This window comes from Ambystoma mexicanum, chromosome 1p, assembly GCF_040938575.1.
Source record: "Ambystoma mexicanum isolate Mex_15411 chromosome 1p, UKY_AmexF1_1, whole genome shotgun sequence".
Taxonomy (NCBI): Eukaryota; Metazoa; Chordata; class Amphibia; order Caudata; family Ambystomatidae; genus Ambystoma; species Ambystoma mexicanum.
The window spans coordinates 1,470,969,565-1,470,988,719 of NC_090921.1; the positions used below are offsets into that span (position 1 = coordinate 1,470,969,565).

Consider the following 19,155-nt stretch of genomic DNA (forward strand, 5'->3'; position numbering starts at 1 on the left):
GACGGTCTCCTTGGCGGCCAGGTAGAGTACAGCATCTTCAGCACCTTCGACCACGAGCCGGCGCTCAGGATCTTCGAAGCAGAGGAAGTCTGAACATCCGTGCAAGCTCTTGGAGAAGACCCAGCAGAGCAGGCCAAGGGGGAGCGGGGCCTGACCCTCCCCCCTAAGGTGAAGGGCGCGGACTTGGCCAAGACCATGAAGGCCCGGGTGCATCAGCCGAAGGCCCAACCGTCCATCGACGGATTGGTGGTGTCCCTTGCGAAGTCCGCAGTGGTGGATCTGCAGGGCACAGCCCCATAGGCGATGCCTGCCAGGAGGGAATCCTCTTTCCAGCCCATCGAAAAAAGATGCTGGAGAAGGTGATGCCCATATTTTCCCCTAAACCATCTCCCTTGGTCGCAGAGAGGGGGGGGGCACGGTGGTCCTCTAGGGCACAGACCTCTCCTTTGAGGAGGAGCTCACCAACCTCCCGATCCTCCAGGAGGGACAATGCATTGCGACTGGGCCCTACGGGAGGGATCCCGACGACTAAGGGGACTAAGGGGACGACGAAGGTGACAACGAGGAGACCGACTAGCAGCCAGGACGGTGAAGACCCGGAGGCCTCAGAGCTATTCCAGCTTGTCTTGGTGGAGAACGCTTCCTATACCATCTCCGAGAGGGGAAAAGAAAGACTGTGCTGTCGATCCCGCTGTTGGATGACATTTGGGACGAGAGGTTTCCCTCATGAAGAATGCTTCGACAGCTCTGGCGAAGAGGGACCGTTACGAGACAAAATGCAGGGTGCCGGACTCTGCGCCCAAGTGCTTATGGTGCCAGCCGTTGCCAGACTCTGTGGTTTCGACAGCGACCAAGAAGAAGCCTTCAGGCTCCTCCTCGTCAGCGGCTTCCTCACCCCCCCTCCCCTCCCCCCCAGACGTTGAGGGGAAGAAGTTGGATGCCATATGGCAAAGTTAACATTTCGGCAGTGACTATGTAGGCTGCTAACACCCTCGCCATCGTGGCACGTTAAGACCGAGAGCTTTGGTTCAAGGTGGCCCCCTTCCTGGACTTCTTTCCCGACGACAAGAGGGTGGAGGCATTGGAGACCCTACAGGAAGGCCAGGTAGCTTCGGACCACGCCATTACAGTGGCCCCGGACATTGCCGACACGTGATTCCGCCAATGGGCAACAGCGTTTGCCTTCATCCGCGGGGCTGGCTGAGGGCCACTAATTTCCACCAGGATGTTCAGTCGAGGGTGTTGGACATGCCCTTAGACTGGGACAACTTGCTTAGGAAGACTGTGGACTAGTCCCTTCAGGCCATCAAGGCGGATGTCTCTCTGGAAGGATGGAGAGCGCACACCGGAAGCCTTCATGCAAGAGGCCTGTGGTTACCGGAGGAAAAGACGTTGCACATCAACGTGTTGGAGTTACGGGCAGTGTTTTGGGCCCTCAAATTCTTCCTCCCGTCCCTCAAGGGCAAGGTGGTGCGGGTCTTCACGGACAACATCACCACAGTGTTCTACATCAGGAAACTGGGGGGAACCAGATCCCCGGCGCTCACCAAAGAGGCGCAGGACCTTTGGCACTGGGCCACAGCCCAGGGAATGTTACTCATCCTGTTTCATCCGGCAGGAGTGAAGAACACCGTCGCAGACTATCCGCAGGGAGCTGCGCTCTTGCCGCGAGTGGGAACTTCGGCAGGATCAAGTGGATCTCCAGTTTCGCAGATGGGGCAATCCCCAGATCGATCTGTTTGCGACGACGACGAATACCAAGTGCCGGAATTTCACCAGCAGGTTTCCCCAGGCGGTGTGCATGGGAGACACGTTCTTTCCCCTGGGACGGCATGTTTCTGTATGCGTTCCCTCCATTGCTTCTTCGATTTAGTCAATCAACTCACAGTCCTGGTGCATGATGATACTCCTCGCACCGGCGTGGCCGAGGCAGATATGGTACCCGGACCTTCTGGACATGTCAGCGTCCCCTCCAGTCAAGCTTCCGGTGGTCGCAGATCTTCTCACCAGGGAAGGAGGTGTTATTCTGCACCACAACCCAGGATCGCTAAACCTGCAGGCCTGGCTCCTGCAGCACTAGAGTTTGGGCGCTACGATCTCCCAGCGGCTTGTAAGCAGGTGCGCTAGCCAAGGCCAGAGTTTAGTCTACTCTCAAATGCTACGGGCACAAGTGGAAGAGGTTCGCCTCTTGGTGCCGTACTCGGGAGATCGACCGCCTATGAGTCATTGCTCCGCAGGTGCTCTCGTATTTGTCGTTGGCCAAGGCAGGACTGGCCCATGCTTCCATCAGTCCATCTGGCGGCTACCCCCCCGCTACACCAGATCTCCGGGACGATCATCCTTATGGTCGCATCGATTGGTCAAGGAGTTTGTGAAAGGACTATTTAGCTCGTTCCCGCCGGTGAATGCTCCGGCGTGGAAGCTCAATGTGGTGCTGACTAGGCTCCTGGGTCCTCCGTTCGAGCCTATGCATTCAGCGTCGCTGCATTTTTTTTTTTTCTTTTTTTTTTTGTCGTGAAAAACAGCTTTTTTTGTGGCCATCATCTCCGCAGATGATTCAGGCCCTCTATTGTAAACCACTTTATTTAACATTCCACGAGATGAGGGTAGTGCTACAGACGCACACCTCCTTCATGCCCAAGGTGCTGTCGAACTTTCATCTAAACGAGCCCTTGGTGTTACCTGTATTCTTCCTGAAGCCTGTGTCGCCGGCTGAGAGGACTTTGCACTTGCTGGATGTGGCTAGAGCACTGAAATTCTATGTGAACCGCACGAAGCGTTTCCGGAAGACGTCACGACTTTTTGTGAACTTTGGCCCTGTGAACCATGGGAAGGCTCTCTCCAAGGCTTCCATTTCCAGGTGGCTCTCCGGCTGCATCACCCATTATCACCCGGTTGGCAAAGCGACTGTTGCCTGGCCGTCCGAGAGCCCAATCGACCAGAGCGATCGCTGCAAATACGGCGGTCCTGTCTGGTGTGCCCCTGCTGGACATTTGCAGGGCTGCTACGTGGAGGTCGACTCACACCTTCACGAAGTTCTACTGTGTCGAGAAGGATTCCAGGGAGGAGTCCAGAGTCGGCCAAGCAGTGCTGTGCAACCTGTTAGCTTGAATGTGAGCCTAGTGAGGAGGTAAGAAATGCTTCATTTTGAGATGCTTAATGTTGAGCCTTGCCACCTCCTGTGGTTGTGCATGTGTGTACTGCTATGTATGCTTTATTCATGAGCATGTGAGTCCATGTCAGACCCCATGCTGGAGAAGGAACAAGTTACTTACCTGTTCTCCAACATGGATTCACATGCAAACCCTCCCACCTGCCCCTCTGCGGCTCTTCTCTTGGTCCTACTGCCACTTCACAGCCTACCAAATCTGAAGATGTCTGCCAGAGGAGGGGCTTAGGTAGAGGGCAGTCATTGGCTGCGGGCAGTATGACCCAGAGACCAGTGATTGGTTGTTGGGAGAAAGACAGGTCAGAAGTGAAACTGATTTTACTCTTTACCGAGGATTCCGAGCCTGACGGCGAATATTCATGAGCATGTGAATCCATGCCAGATCTACAATGGAAAACGGTTATAGGTACGTTCCTTACCTTGGATGTGTGATGCACTATTCTTAAAAGTATGCTTAACATCGTATCTTTCCTTAGAAACTATTTTGCTATTCTAATAAAAAGTAGTTATAAAGGTATATTACTCACCCGTGATTAGGTTGTGCCTCTTGCCAATAATAATGTGTTGGTTTCACCAGATTATTCCTGCAGGGTAATTGTAGAAGTGTCCTCCAACTGTTGGTATCACATATTTGTCCTGTTAGGATAAATGTATGAGTGTCCCCCAAATGGGTCTTGCTTCCCCTGACTTGCCGTTAACCTGTTCAGAAAGTCTGTTAAGTTGTATATAGTAAAGTGTAACATTAGGGTTTACTTTCCCTGTGCTATTTAACCCAGAGACTGTGGTTCAACCTGTCCCTTATAAGTCCTACATCAGTCGCTTGTATAGTTGGGAAAGATCTAACCTGGACTCCTTGTGAGATAAGTGTATGGGTTTTACTTCCCTTGAGTTTGCTGTGTTCCATCCAAAAAAGGTTACCAGAGTTACTGCTTATCTCAATCTGTTTCGCTGATCTCAAAAGCACCTGTAATTGAATATTCCATCGTTGGGTTTTACTCGCCTAGTATAACTGTGTTTTACCACAAAACTAGTTATAGGTTTCTTTTACTGTACCTGGAATAAGTGTTCCACTATTCATAAAAAGTTTATTGTCCAGTTGACTGATTATGTGATTTGTAATGAGTCCCTGTACAACTGGTAGGACCTGCTGCCCTTGCATTACTGAATGTAATTGTGAAAGTAACCATTGGTTTTTAATCTCCATGAATAGGTGTGACCTATACTGAATGTCTATGCAAAGGTTTTGACTTCCCTAGAAATACTGTTAGGTGTTCCAAATGAGGTGTACGATTTGGTATGTGCACCTTAAAGCATAGTGTTGTGATAATTGTGATTACATATAAGGTGTCATAGTACTTATTTACCCCTAGATTTATCTGGGCCTACCTGTATTTAAACAAATCCTTTATTTTTACTTGCATAGTGTTTCAGTGTTTGTTTAGATTATTTGTATTACAATTTCATTTGTACCGATTCTACAGCTGTCTCTCCCTCCTCAAATAAGCCTGACTGCTCTGTCTACGCTACAATGTACTCAAGTGGCTTAGCCTTATACTAAGAGTGGAGTTTTGTACTGCCTCAGTTGAATGGTTTCGATGAAGTTAGGTAGCACTTCAGAAAAACTGTCCTAACAGCTACAATTCCAATAATCTCTGGTGCCCCTTTGTTTTTCCTGTCCTGTTCCTTCTCACTGGAACATCTGGCTCTAAACCCATTAACATGGTATTCAAAACACTTTAAAAACACAGTAATCTGATCTGTTTATCTCCATTGAATTCGAAAGTTAAGATGAAATGATTTTATTAGTCTTTTGAAAATGTAACTTTACTAAAAAAGGTGATTTCCCTAGGGACCAGTGCTTTAGGGTCTTGACCTACTATCGCTGTGAGTTTATAAGGGGTAATCTGCTTTGTGTATCTTTCTATGCTTCAATAAATGCCCCATCTATCCAAACAGATGATGGGTAACAACCCCCTTTTGGCTGGCAATCCTCAGCTTCAGGAACAGCTGCGACATCAGTTACCAGTCTTTCTGCAGCAGGTAAGGGAAGAGTTGGTCTATGAAATCAGTGAGTCTTGTTTCACAGCTGTAGATATTTAAACAAGCCAATGATTTTTAATAACTGCCGCACCACAGTACATTTGTGAACTGAAGAAAGTGTCAGCTGATCAAAAGTTTGTGCCTAAATTACCCTACTGAGGGCTACTTTGCAGAGTAGACCTCAACAGTTGCTTTAACCTGTGTATGAGTCTTTCTGTTTGGGGGTGGATGGTTGTGTGGGTGCATAACCCCCTTTATCTGTTGTGCAGTTTAGGCCCATTGTGTTGCCGTAGAACATTCTGTATTATTGTGGCTTCAAACTGTGGTTGTCTTGCCATCTTGAGTTTTGTAAAATTTCTAGAATTCTTTTATCTTGCGTTATGCTTTACGGCATGAAAAGTACATCAGACCTGCTTGTGTGGTTTAAGTAAAGTTAATAACAATGTCCTTGTGTAAAACATGACTCTGGTCGATGCAAAGGTTGATTGTTAGCAAAGGTTACCTACGTCCCGTCCCCTTTCCTCCATACTTATGGGGCATCCCTCCGTCCTGTGGGAGCGGACCAGAGCACTTTGTAAAAAGCATCAACAAAAGTGTCCTTCCCCTCTTTTTAAGCAGGGTACCGCACGCGAATGTAACCCGCCCTCCTTAGCTCCGCTCGTTCGGGACTGGACACACTTGCATCTTCGAAAGATTTTTTCCTTCCCGTTTCTTCCTCTTGCTCTGGCTTAGCGGTCATGTGGTAGTCCGTCTATGCCGTTTCAGCTAGACTTTCCAAATTGTTCTTGCCAGCGACGCTTCGCTATGGGTTTCCTTGCGCACATCCATTTTGTCTAGTTTGACTCGAACGCTCGGATGCCCCTACCGCACAATGTCTCGCTTCCTGCGACCTCAGCGCCCTTGATTTATGTGGACACCAGTGGGGAAGGGCACTCTTGGCAACCCTCTCCCTTACCCCCCCTGGAATTACTCCGCTCATGAGGCCTACTCCAGTCGCGCCTAAATCGTCGGCGGAGGACGTCTTTTTTTGGCACGTTTCAAAGACTTATGCATTCCGACCCCATGAAGGAGTACTTTCGAGGCTTGTTTAGAGAGATGTGCCTGCCTGAGCCGACGGTCCCAGCTGCGGTTCCTGTTCCGCCGGTGCTGCCTTTACCGGCTGGGCCTCCCCCAACTCTTCCACCCCTGCCTCTGTTGTCCCCAGTGGAAAAGTCTATTGTGGTGCCTAATGCGACTCAGCCTGATCCGGACCTGTCGGATGACGTACAGGGTGATCAGGGCAGCGAAGACGACGTGCAGGGCGATCAGGACAGCGAAGACCAGCCCCGCTCTGTCACAGCCTTTCCCGACTGGGTGCTGGACATGCGTTTGTTGGATGTGCCAATACGCGAGACACCCGGTCCGCGTTAGGGCGTGCTTTCGGGGGCGTTCACCTTGTCTCTTTCGGAGCGTACCGGCTTGTTCTTGGAGAAGGACGTTTTGGCCGAGGACTGTAAAGTCTGGGAAAAACCACACTCTGGACTATTTGTCAACAAGAAAATTGATGCGCGCTACAGGCTCCATTCTTCGGAAGAGGTGGCCTTAGCGTCGTGTCCGCCCCCCATCTCCACGGTAGTGGCTGCGGCCACTTTGCAATCCAGACCTGCGACAACCTCTTCTACGACAGCTACACAGGTTCTGGCCAAAGAGGACAAGCTTCTCGACTCACTTGGGAGGAAGATTTTCGTTAATTCAGCCCTGCAGCTGCGTCGGGCCAATGCAGAACTGGTGTTAGCGGGGGCGAATATGAAAATGTGTAAAGGTCTGTTTGAGTTGTTTATTCCTGCTGAAAAGCTAGAAGATTTCAAAGCAGGATTGTCAGATGCCAGGGTCCTGGCGCAGGATTTTGCTGGAGGCAGCGGCGCATCATGTGGACACCTCAGCTCAGGGCCTTATGCTTGGCGTGGATACCTCTTGTCAGGCTTGGCTGCACGCCATCAAGTTCTCAAAGGAGGTGCAGGATAAGGTTTTGGACATGCCTTTTGATGGCAAGGAGCTCTTTCATTCTACAACAGACGTGGAGCTGACCAAAACGAAGGACAGCACTCAGACCGCCAAGTCCTTGTCTTTCCTGGTAAAACCACCTTTCAGGACACAGATCATTGTCGCAGCCTTGGCCTTCCTCTGGTTTCAGGGGGTTTTTGGATCGAAAATCCCGCAGGGTTGACACCCCTTTGGGAAATTCCTGCCGAAGGCCGCAACAGAGTTGGTTTTTCTCCCGCTCCTCAGCCTCCTCAGGTTCAGGTCGTGCCGCTACTGAGAAACCAGCTAAATGAGGGTTTTCTGCGGTCACACAAGACCCCGGTGGAAGGACTCATTGTGTCTCATTGGGAGGCGTGGCAGACCATCAGAGGACTGGTGGGTCTTGTCAGTCGCTTGGGCGGGCTTCTGCTTACCCCTTCCCTCTACCCCACCCATCAATCCTCCCTTCCAGCATTCAGGGTTGCCCTCCCTTAAAGCCGAAATTCAGAAATTACTGGATCTCAGAGCGGTGGAACCCGTTCCCCCCAGGGGAGTGAGGAGAGGGCTTCTATTCCCGGCCGTTTACGGTGCCCAAACCCAACCAGGCTGGCCTGCCCACCATCCTAGACCTTTCCCAGTTCAATCTTTCTCTACCCCAAGAGAAATTCAAGATGATCACGCCTTGCCAAATAAAGTCCTCTTTGCAGAAGGGCGATAGGCTCAGCGTGGTGGACCTTCAGGATGCGTGTTTGCATATTCTGATCTGGAATCCACACCGGAGATACCTACGGTTTTCGGCAGTGGAGGAGCACTTCCAGTTCAGAGTGCTCCCCTTTAGCCTCAGCTCGGCACCGTGTGTCTTTACGAAGATGTCTGTTATCACAGCTTATCTTCGGCTTCGGGGTATCCATGTGTATCTGTATTTGGACGATTGGCTGACGCTCTCTCAGGACTTGACTTTCCTCGGTTTTCGTTGGAACACGAACGACTGCAGAGTTTACCTAACCGGGAACAGAATGGCAGATCTGTTGGCCACATGTCAGATGTTTGCGCAGTCCGAGAGCATGTCGGCCTGGTGGTTACAAAGGCTCCTGGGCCTCATGGCCTCGTGCGTATTGGTTCTTCCTCTTGCTCGGCTCAAGATGAGGCAGACACAGATGGCTCTTCGGAGTTCTTGGCGTCAGGCTGTGGATCCGGACTCCAAGATAATATCGATTCCGCCTTTCATGAGAATCGACCTTGTGTGGTGGTCGTCTCTCAGCAACCTGTTGGTGGGCGTGGATTTTTAAGACCCCGCTCCGATGGTGACAATCGCAGCGGACTGCTCCCTTCTGGGGTGGGGTGCGACGTTGGATGATCATCAGGTCTCTGACCTCTGTTCGCCCCAGGACAAGTTCCTTCATATAAATCTGGAACTTCTGGCGATCTTCCTGGCACTCAAGCCGTTCATTGCCAACAAAGTGGTTTGTGTCCGCACGGACAATGTGGTGTCAATGTTTTACATCAACAAGCAGGGGGGCACCAAGTCCCCTCCTCTTGTGGATCTTGCCATTCAGATTTTGGAATGGCGGTTCAGCGTGGCGTCTGGCTGGTGGCAGTACACATCCCGGGCCAGCTGAACGTTACGGCAGATGCCCTCAGCCGACGAACAATGGTCAGCTACGAGTGGGAATTGAAAGAGGAGGTCCTCTTACATTCCTGTGTTGGGGCACTCCAGAAGTGGACCTCTGCGCAACATCAGCAAACAAGAAACTGCCTCTGTATGCCTCCAGAAATGGGCTGGGAGCCTTCTCTCTGGGAGATGCTCTAGAGATTCCCTGGCACAACATGAGGGCCTATGCTTTTCCGTCCCTGCCTATGATTCATCGAACGATTTGCAAACTCAGGGACACGGTGAACTGTCCTCTTCTGCTCATAGCTCTGTGGTGGCCGGCCAGGTTTTGGTTTTCAGAGCTTCAACATCTGTCGGTGTGTGCACCGATCATGCTTCCGTTTGTTCCCGATCTGCTTCACCAGAGAGATTGGCAGCTGTGGCACCCCTCCCCACAATCGTTCAGCTTGGCGGCATGGTGCCTGAGTTCAGATCTCTAGAACATCTCAACCTGTCTGCTGACAACATGCGCATTATTCAGGAAGCCTTCGGCGAGGTCTCGGTACAGAAGCAAATGGCTTTGGTTCTGTCACTGGTGCTTGGCCAAACAGCTGGACTCCAGGGTGGCTACGATTGACACAGTGCTGTCTCATCTAGCAGAGACGGGCAGTCATGTCCTGTCATGCAGGACTTACCTTTCGGCTGTGGCTGCCTACCTATCCACGGAACAGTGCTTTTTCACTGTCAAATCCAGTGGTTAAAAGGCACTTTGTTGGTCTAAAGCGTCTTTACCCTTGTGTTCGCAAACCGCATCCGACGTGGGATCTGAACGTGGTCCTTACGGCCTTGTGCCATAAGCCTTTCGAACCAATGGCTACGGTAGACCTTGAGCAGATTTCGTGGAAGGTGTCTTTCTTGGTCGCCGATACTTCAGCAAGGCGTGTGAGTGAGCTCCAGGCTTAGTCGGTGGAGCATTCCTTCTTGGTTTTCCACAAGGATAAGGTTGTCCTAAGGACAAATCCTTCTTTTCCTACCAAAGGTGGTTTCTGATTTCCATGTAAATCAATCTCCCTGCCTATCTTTCCAAACCCGGCTTCGGAAGCTGAGGGGGTTTTGCATTGCCTGGATGTTAGAAGAGCTCTTAAGTTCTATCTGGACAGAACATCTGAATTTAGGAGTTCACAACTATTGGTGACCTTTGGTAATCCGCAATGTAAGCAGGCCTCTAAAGCGACTATCTCCAGATGGACTGCTGCCTGTATTACGGAGTCTTACTGTTCAGGGTCTCCAGCCTCCTAAAGGGATTCATGCACATCTGATTCGGGGCAAGGCAGCTGCTGTTGCCTTTTCAAAAGTTTGTCCCCTGGGAGACAATCGCGAAAGCGGATACTTAGGCCTCCCCATCGGATTTTTGTAAACATTACTCTTTGGACCTGAGCTCCAGATCTGATGCTCAGTTTGGCCAGACTGTGCTGAAAAACCTTTTTCAGTAGGGGGTTTCTATCCACCCATAGTTCCTGAGAGGAGTGCTTGGGAATCTCCCATAAGTATGGGTGAAAGGGGACATGTATTAAGATTACTCACCGTAGTGACCACCTTACTCCTAGTCCATAGTCCCCTTTCCTCCATACGGCTGCCCGCCGTCCCCTCTAATAAGGTTCCTCTATTGCTTAAAGGTCTCTGACCTGGCAGTAGAAAAGGACTGATGGGCGATGCGCTGGGCGGAACTAAGGAGGGCGGGGTTATGGAGGATTTGATGCTTTTTACAAAGTGCTCTGCTCCCGTCCCACAGGACGGAGGGATGTCCCATAAGTATGGAGGAAAGAGGACTATGGACTCAGAGTAAGGTGGTCACTAAGGTGAGTAACCTTAATAGTTCTTTTTGTACATTTCCTCCATAGATTTCTATCTGACCCCATTTGTTTTGATTGTTTAGAACCCTGTTCTGACTTTCTGACGTTCATTAAAGCCTTCTGCTTTACTTCCCTTGCCCGTTTTGCTGATTAATATGGGGAAACTGATTAGTCCCTAAGGCTGTCAGTACCGAGAGCGCCTCCTTATGAATTCATGGATTTTTACAATTGCCCACATCGCAGTGAACTGCATGTTAGGATATTTTGTAGCCTTATAACTTTTTCTGATGCTTGTGAATCTGTTTAGAATCACGTGCTGTTCATATAGTCCGACATCTAATGGTAATCTGGGAATATTGCATCTTTCTTTTGAAGATCGAAAAGGGACGTCGACATGGGCAGGACTGTAACACCATCCCTAACGTGATGTGTAGTGTACCCAAAATCCTTCAAACGTCAAAGTCCCAGATTTTTTTTTTCCCGCCTATCTAGTTGGTCGCTCAAACTGGAGCTCGTTCTAGAGTTTAAATTGCTTTGTCTTGCTTAAGCGGTTTTGCTAAATTTCCTCGACGGCTGTCTCGACAACTAGTCTACATCCTCTCCTCCTGCCTCGCTGACCCTACATCTGCCGGCGACTTGGCAACTGATTTCTTTTCAGCCTTGGCCCTCTCGGGCCCGGTCTCACAGTAGGGAGAGTGGGGTCCGTTAGGGAGAATTTTCATTTATGTACCAATTCCCTTTAACCATAGAGACCCCCAGCTCTTTTGCTGGACTCGGGGCTTTTTAATTTTAACTCCTGAGTGGGACTTTTTTCTCACTCGTGTTTTTTCTGACTGGGATTTTTATGTTTCTTACTATTTAACGGAATCTGGTAAACTCATTGGCATCTGCTTTTTGAATTGACACACAGCACCTTTTGCGCAGTGCCACTAAAGTCCCTTCGACTTCTCTTAATGTTTAACCAAATTTTCTTGGGTGAAGTACTGTTCCCAAGAATAGTAAAATGACCCCTGTCTTAACTTTTCTTTTGTGGGTCCAGCACACACCACCATATGTGGAGTGCTGGGGGTTGGGGGGGGGGGGGTTACATAGTAACTCCTTTATTCCACTCCTCATGTAACATTCTGTTACACTAACTCACTTGAATGGCTGGTGGCAGCGTTTTCCTTTTTACTACCTTGTGCCATGTATCTGCAGGCTGAATCCTCAGCTGCAGTACAGCACCCAAGGGTGACACTTTTCCCAAAATGGCCCCTGTCGTCTTGTTTAGCCATTTCTTGGCAGTTTCTTCTGGCCTTTTACTCTGTTTGAATCGGGTTTGAGTCCTTTGTGCTCTTTGCCTTAGGTGGGCTTCAGCCCTGAAGCCTTAGGTGGGCTTCAGCCCTGAAGCCCGGCCATGCGCCAGTGTCTGGAAAGGCAGGAAGTGAGTGAGGGTCCGGAACTTCCCTGTTTGTATTTAGGTGTGCCTGAGTGAAGCCAGTTTTGAATGGCTGCCTGGCTGTCCTAGAGGACAGCAACCCTGCAGGGTGACTGACAGCCTAGACCTGTGAATGAATGGGAACTTGCTAAAAAGGTTTTTTGGGGCTAGAGGCAGTCGACCACTAGAGGACACCATCCGACAAAGAAGACGTGAAGATGCCAACAGCATCCCTCCTGGTCCATGAAGTGCATGCTGAAGCCCTGCAGCTGTGCTGACAACGTTTTTTGTTTCACCTGGGAAGACGACTTCATCCCTTAGGCTGTTGGGACTAACTAGCCTCAAGACAAACTACATTTTGGCACCATCCCAGACTTGCTGTCACTTTCCAAGGCTGCAGAATCCCAATACCCGGGGACCCCTGACAATCATAGAGTGCATTGTCTTGCAAAGTGCGAATCCGGCCAAAACCTTGTGGGCATCCAGTGCACCGTACAGACGCAGAAACTCTTCATCCAGAGTCCAGGACCGAGAGATAAAGTAACGTCTAACCGGAGCTGTTCTTTCTTTGGCACCGGGAAAAAGGCACCATAACCACAAAGCGCTGCTGAATCAAGGCAAATGCTTTGCGGTTGAATCCCACTCTCGAGTGCTGCCACAGGAGCCCACCAGATGTCCTCCCTTTTGTCACCACAACCAAGGACCTGGAACAAGGGTCTGCGGCACTGCAACTAGAAGACAAATTCTTCAGTTCACTGGTACTGTGGGGCTTGGGGAACATCAACCTTTTGCCAATTGTGGTGCCTCCTACCTTGGGGAGTGCTATTTTACCCTCTTTAGATTTGAGCTCAATTCGCTTGCACTGGTCTTTCAGCTTGTGCTTCTTCAAGGTGACTCCTCTTGGGTTGCTGTGATTCTTCTATTTGAGCTACTGACTATTTAAAAACATTTTCTAAGAAGATAGCATTAGAATTTTGAACTGGCCCATTGACTTTGGCTGTCCTGCTTCCGCGCAGAAGAATGAACACAAACAACAAATACTTGACCGATGCGATAACACCTTACATAACCAAAGCAAGAAGAACTTCCAAACCACAACTCATGGAAGACGAACCCGATGATGACAAAAACCCAAGACGGAACCTAGAAGAACTCTTCGAAGACGTTGACCCGCCCCCCGCCCACCCAAAACCTACACCTCAACAAGAGATCGATCTGGAAGGAAACCCCAACACCGATCAGAAGACAACCTTAACAAGAAAGTCCAAACCAAACGCCTCCAAACTCCACTGCAATTTTATAAACACAAGATCCATGTCAAAACACTCAACAGATCTTCGACCTACTCAATGACAACGGCATTGACATCCTGTTCATCACATAAACATGGCTGGGCGACAACTACAAAATCACACTCCAAAGCGGCCTTCCAACCAAATTCAAATGCTTTCAAATAAAAAGGAAAAACAAAAAAGGAGGAGGCATCGTAATAGCATTCAAAGGACACCTGAAAATAAAAACGGACAAACCGCTCAACATCCTCAACTGCGAAACCATGGTAATACACCTACAGCAAGCCCAAAAATCGTCACATTCATCCTGGTGTACAGACCACTGACATGATGGAACCTTCGTCGACAACTTCCTAGAAGCCATCACCAACATAGCCATCAACCACAAACACCTAATCATCCTGGGGACTTCAACATCTGGTTTGAAGACAGTCACGCCAACTCACAAAACTCACTGTTCGAACAACTCGCTACCATGAAACTACGACAACTAGTCAAAGGGGCAACACACTCGGCAGGACACACCCTTGATGCAATTTTTGCCAAGGAAAGACTAATCACCACGGCACCACCGATACTGTGGAGCGACCATCTCATCATCCCATTCGTGATCACTCGGCCTACTAAAGTCTGCATCCAACCTCCTAATCTCACAACCACCACAAACTGGAAACACGTCAAAGAAAGCAACCTATTCGAACTGGAGTTAACCAAACCCTCAACTACAGAACTAGAGCTAGCTGACCTAGACAGGAAAGCAGAGCTACTACACAAATGGATTGCAGATACAATCGACAAGATCACCCCAGAAAAAACATTCACCCCATCAAAAAAAAGAGCAATGGCGAAATGGTTCACACCACTATTAAGCAACATGAAAAAGGAAAACAAAAAGATGGAACTGGAATGGAGGAAAGAATACAACCCAGACAAAAATAACTGTGTTCCAGAGACAAATCCACACATACAAGAAGGAAATTCAAAAGGCGAAGAGGAGGCATTATGATGACAATCGCCAATGCCACCAACACACAAAAAGAAATGTTTAACATCATTAAAGAGATGAGAAAACAACCGGACTGTGAAAACACCCCAAGCTCCTCAAAGAAAATATGCAAGGACCTAGCAGACCACTTCAAGAAAAACAATCAAATGACATCCGACAAACCATACAAAACATACCAATCGACCACAACATACTACCAAGCAAACCTATCTCGGAACCTCAGCACAAACTCACTTTCGTGAAATATCAGCAGAGGCAGTCGCAATGCTGGTAAAACACAGCAGGAAAGCTGGATCACCCAATGGATCCCTGCCCCCCGAACTTCTGCAAATCAATCCTCGCACAAGGAACGCCAGCAGAATACTACAGAAACCTTCTGAACCCATCACTAGTAACAGGAACTGACCGAGGACCTTCAAATCAGCATATATCAAACCACTTCTTAAAAACACATGTGGCAACGTAGAAGACCTCCAACTACAGGCCGAATTCAAACATTCCCTACCCGGCAAAACTCCTGGAAACCTACGTATATAAACTCACCCAAGAACACGTAGAAAAGCACCACCTGCTAGACCAAGCTCAAGTTGGTTTCAGACCAGCTAGCGGAATGGAAACCGCACTACTATCCATCTGGGACGACCTAAAATCTAACGCAGACTCAAACACAACCTCAGCCCTTATTCTACTCTACCTCTCTGCAGCCTTCGACACAGTTAGTCATGACACCCTAACCAAAAGACTAGAAGACATGGGCATAACAGACCCAGCACTACTCTGGACTAAATCATTCATAGCAGACAGAACAGAAACCGTATGGATAAAACCCTTCAAATCCACTCCACGAGTTGACTGTGGAGTGCCACAAAGATCCTCACTATCACCACTGTACTTCAACATCTACCAGACTGCGGTTATCAGAATCCTCAAAAAATACAACATTATATGCTACAACTATGCAGATGATGCTCAAATCATCTACAAAATCAAAGACACCCACGCCGACCACTTAACCCTAACCGAGTTCAACTGGATGAATGCCAACAACCTGAAAATCAACCTGGGAAAGACGGAAATCATGATCATATCCAAAGACCAAGAGAACGAAACCGCCATCCCGTGGCCAACGGAAATGGGAACCGCACCATCACCATCTAAGGTAGTGAAAAATATGTGAGTCCTGATGGACAACACCCTAACCCTAGAACCACAAATAAATGCAACAGTCAAATGCTTTTTCCTCCTCCATACGGCAAGAAGAATCGTACCTGTCCTCTCCTTCACGAACAAAACTCACGATCGTCGCCCTCATGTCAAGCAAGAATCGACTATGCAAACAGCCTCTACCTCTGAATACCAGAATACCTCGTGAAGAAACTACAATGGATCCAAAATACAGCAGCCAGACTAATCCTCAAACTATCAAGAAGAGAACACATCACTCCTGTACTAAGAACACTACACTGGCTCCCAGTAAAACATTGCATCACCTTCAAAACAATGTGCATAACACAGAGGGCAATCAATGGTCAAGGAGCAGAATTCCTACAAAAGAAAATAACAATCTACAAGCCAACAAGACTCCTCAGGTCAAGCAACGAAATTCCGCTTGGAACCAAAACATACCTCCAAGAAAATACTTGGAGGCACCTCCTTCTACCACTTAGCCGCAAAAACCTGGAACAACATTCCAAAAGAAATAAACCAAAGATCACCTAAAATTTAGGAAATTACAAAAAATCAGGCTCTTCAACACCACAGGCTCAAACTGAAAGCCAAAACAGAAAGGAAAAGGGATGGCTAAACTGGAGTGGACAAGGACAACTCCCAGAACCGACTGGGAAGCCCCTACGGCAGCTGAACAGGTAGCACCGGGTAGAGTGGAACACGGGCAACACCCATGGAGACGGAGTCAACAACCCCACCCTGATCCCATCCAACACCCGCCCCTTATTTGCCACCAGGTACCCCAGTGTCGTGGAATTGTCGGGAAATTGGCAATCACCACACTAGCTTAGTTGTGGACATTGGCAGGTGCACTGGCCATATGAGTGGGAAGGGAAGACAGGTAGGGCTGCGAGGGTGGCTGGTGAAGGAGGGGCCAGATGTGAAAGGGACCTTGAAGGCCAGACAGGCCCAGATCAGGGCAGAGGCTCAGGGGTCCTCCCGAACCCCATCTGGGGAGATTACACAAACCCAGTGCCTCGATTCAGGATAGAGATGCCAACTAACCAATTGCACTAACAATTTCCCCCTCTGCATACACGTCTCAAACTCTAAACCAAACACATACACAGACCTACAGCACAACAAACGCACAAACTTCACTACATGGCAACAACAAAACAAAAACACGCTTAGACTCACGCAACAGCACACGATAACTAACGGCCGCAAACACCCCAGGCCCAGCCAACGGACCCACCGGGCTGAGGCCGCCAACAGCACATCACTGCTCTCTTGCACTTTTCCATCTTCCTCCCACTAACACCCCTTCCCATGTTCTTTAAGAGCCGCCGGAGCGCCACTCCGCTGGTGATACTGCTTGGTACAAATGTCCTTTAACATTAACACTAAAGGCCCCCCTCTGAACCTATTGGCTTTGGCAGTGCTTGTTCCCTTACAGGTTTTAATTGTTGAGCACTATTATCGCTTGGATAAGACTGTCAGCATCCCTCTGGGAGATTCTTAACTTTTTGTAGAATACCAGTATGCTCTGATTGAACGATAACCTTTCCCACCTTTATACTTAACTGTTAGGGAGAATTCTAATACATGTGCTAATTCCCTTCACCTTAGAGACCCCCAGCAACTTTTCTGGATTTTGAGGACTTGATTTTTTACCTGGAAAAAGAGAGCCTTTTTTTCCCACTCTTTCATGTATTTTGATGTGTGTCTTTCACTTGTGTTCTTTGATTATGGAGTTTAAGATCTCTCCATAGGCATCATATTTTTGTGTTACACAGCACCCTCAGTGCAGTGACACAGGGATGTCTTTTAGACTTCCCAAAGGTTTAGATACCTTCTCTGGGATAAAATATTGTTTCCCAGAGAATGTAAAGTGAAATTGACTTCACTAGTCTTTCCAAATTCCTAGACCCAGCAAACACCATCTTACAATGGAGTGCTGGAGGGGTTTCGTAGTATGCCCTGTGTCTAAATACTCATGTAGCAGTCAAATGCTACCCTTTCCTATTGAAAAGGCTGGTGGCAGTGGTTTTACAACAAACTACCATGATTTTTCCCAACGCGAACATCGGTAGCTGAAAATCACGGGAGCCATTTTTTTTCAAGATGGCACTTTAACAGGTCCCTGTCTTCTTTTTTCAGAGTTTCTTTTTGGAAAGGTCCTTCTAGTGTGTGTCTCTGCGCACCAAACCAGGTTTGGTCCCTTTGTTTGTATGTCTTTGGCAGGCTTCAGGACTGAAAACCGCCTCTTGCGTCGGAGTGTCTGGGGTGGGCAGGAAGTGATGGAGGTGACCGAAACTCCCTGGCTTAGACTCCTAGGGGACCCAAATGCACTCTTGAGTGATTGGCTGGCTGTCCGGCAAGGACAGCCACCCTGCTGAGTGAGTGACAGCTAGGCTGGAATGAAATGGAGAGAACTGTTTAAAGGGCGAGTCTCTTGGACTGGAAAGTAGAGTCAACCACTTGCACGAAGGAACCGAAGAAGAGCTGGAAGAGGACGGCTGCTGCAACTCCTGGACCTTTGGTTTGCTCGGTGAAGCCCTGCTGCAGGTCCGAATTGCCAAGTTCGCATCGACAGAGAAGCCCTGCAATGAACGACTTCTCACTTTGAGTTAGTGGGACAAATCAACTCCAAAGTAAGCCACCTGGATACCCATCTCATAGCTGGTTGGATTTCCTCTGAGTTGCTGCAAGAAACCGAATAACCAAGGAGAGGGACACCAGTTTGTGTGCTTTACTACAGCTACCGGAATCAAAGATTTGCCAGGTGCCAGCTTTGCGAGTAGTCCCAGTGCAGTTCAGGAGTCCGCCAATGTCCTCCCTCTTGTCCCCACGACTGAGGCACAGGAAGTGCGAGATCTGCAGGAACAGAAGTCATCGGCTGCATCTTTTTCTTCATTTTGAGGTACTGTGAAACAAAACTGAGTACATGCCTCTCGCGCTGAAAGTGCTTGAAACTTTTGCAACGCGCAGGCCTAATCAGCTTGTGACCCAACATATGATTCTTGTTTTTACAAACTATTTCTGCAAACTTGTGCCGAGATTTTACCGTTTACTTACCAGAACCGATTTATCCTATCCAAGACTTTAGCCCTTGACTTTGACTTAGCCTATTGAATTGACTCTTCCAAGTATTTGCACTGTCTAAGAATAATTGTAACCTTTCATGTTCTAATAATCTTTGCATTTTACTCCTCTTGTAAAGTATTCTGAAATAGTATTGAAGTATATTTGTGTTATATCCTTGCCTCCTTCTAATGAATGTTTTATAACTGACAGATCAAAGAAATCTTGAGTGTAAGTGTTTATTTAAACACCTGTGATTGTATACCTCTGTGTAACATCATTACTGCTCACATTCCCCTCTTGAGAGAAGTCTGGCTGCTCAGCCCCGCTACCAATACGGTGTAGTACAGACTTATACCAGAGGTTGGTTTGCTTACACCTGTAGTCCTAGTTGTGTGTAGTGTTCCCAGAGGGTACTGCATGCAAACTCTGCCTAATCTGCATTGCCTCAGCTCCACGGGTGTTCACAAAGGTACTGGCGGTAGTAGCTGCTCACCTGCGCAGGCAGTCCATCCCAGTCTACCCATACCTC

At 48.5% G+C, this 19,155-nt stretch overlaps 1 protein-coding gene across 4 annotated transcripts in view; it reads left to right on the forward strand.

The window, feature by feature from the left end:
* UBQLN4 (ubiquilin 4) overlaps window positions 1–19,155 on the forward strand; it is a 404,884-nt gene that overhangs the window by 333,136 nt on the left and 52,593 nt on the right. For 2 of the 4 annotated variants that reach the window (XM_069607136.1, XM_069607137.1), the window contains exon 8: window positions 5,126–5,209. The exons of the other annotated variants lie outside the window; for them this stretch is intronic. In XM_069607136.1, coding sequence (XP_069463237.1) covers window positions 5,126–5,209 — 84 coding nt within the window. The remainder of the gene's footprint in view (window positions 1–5,125; window positions 5,210–19,155) is intronic. 4 annotated transcript variants of the gene reach the window in all.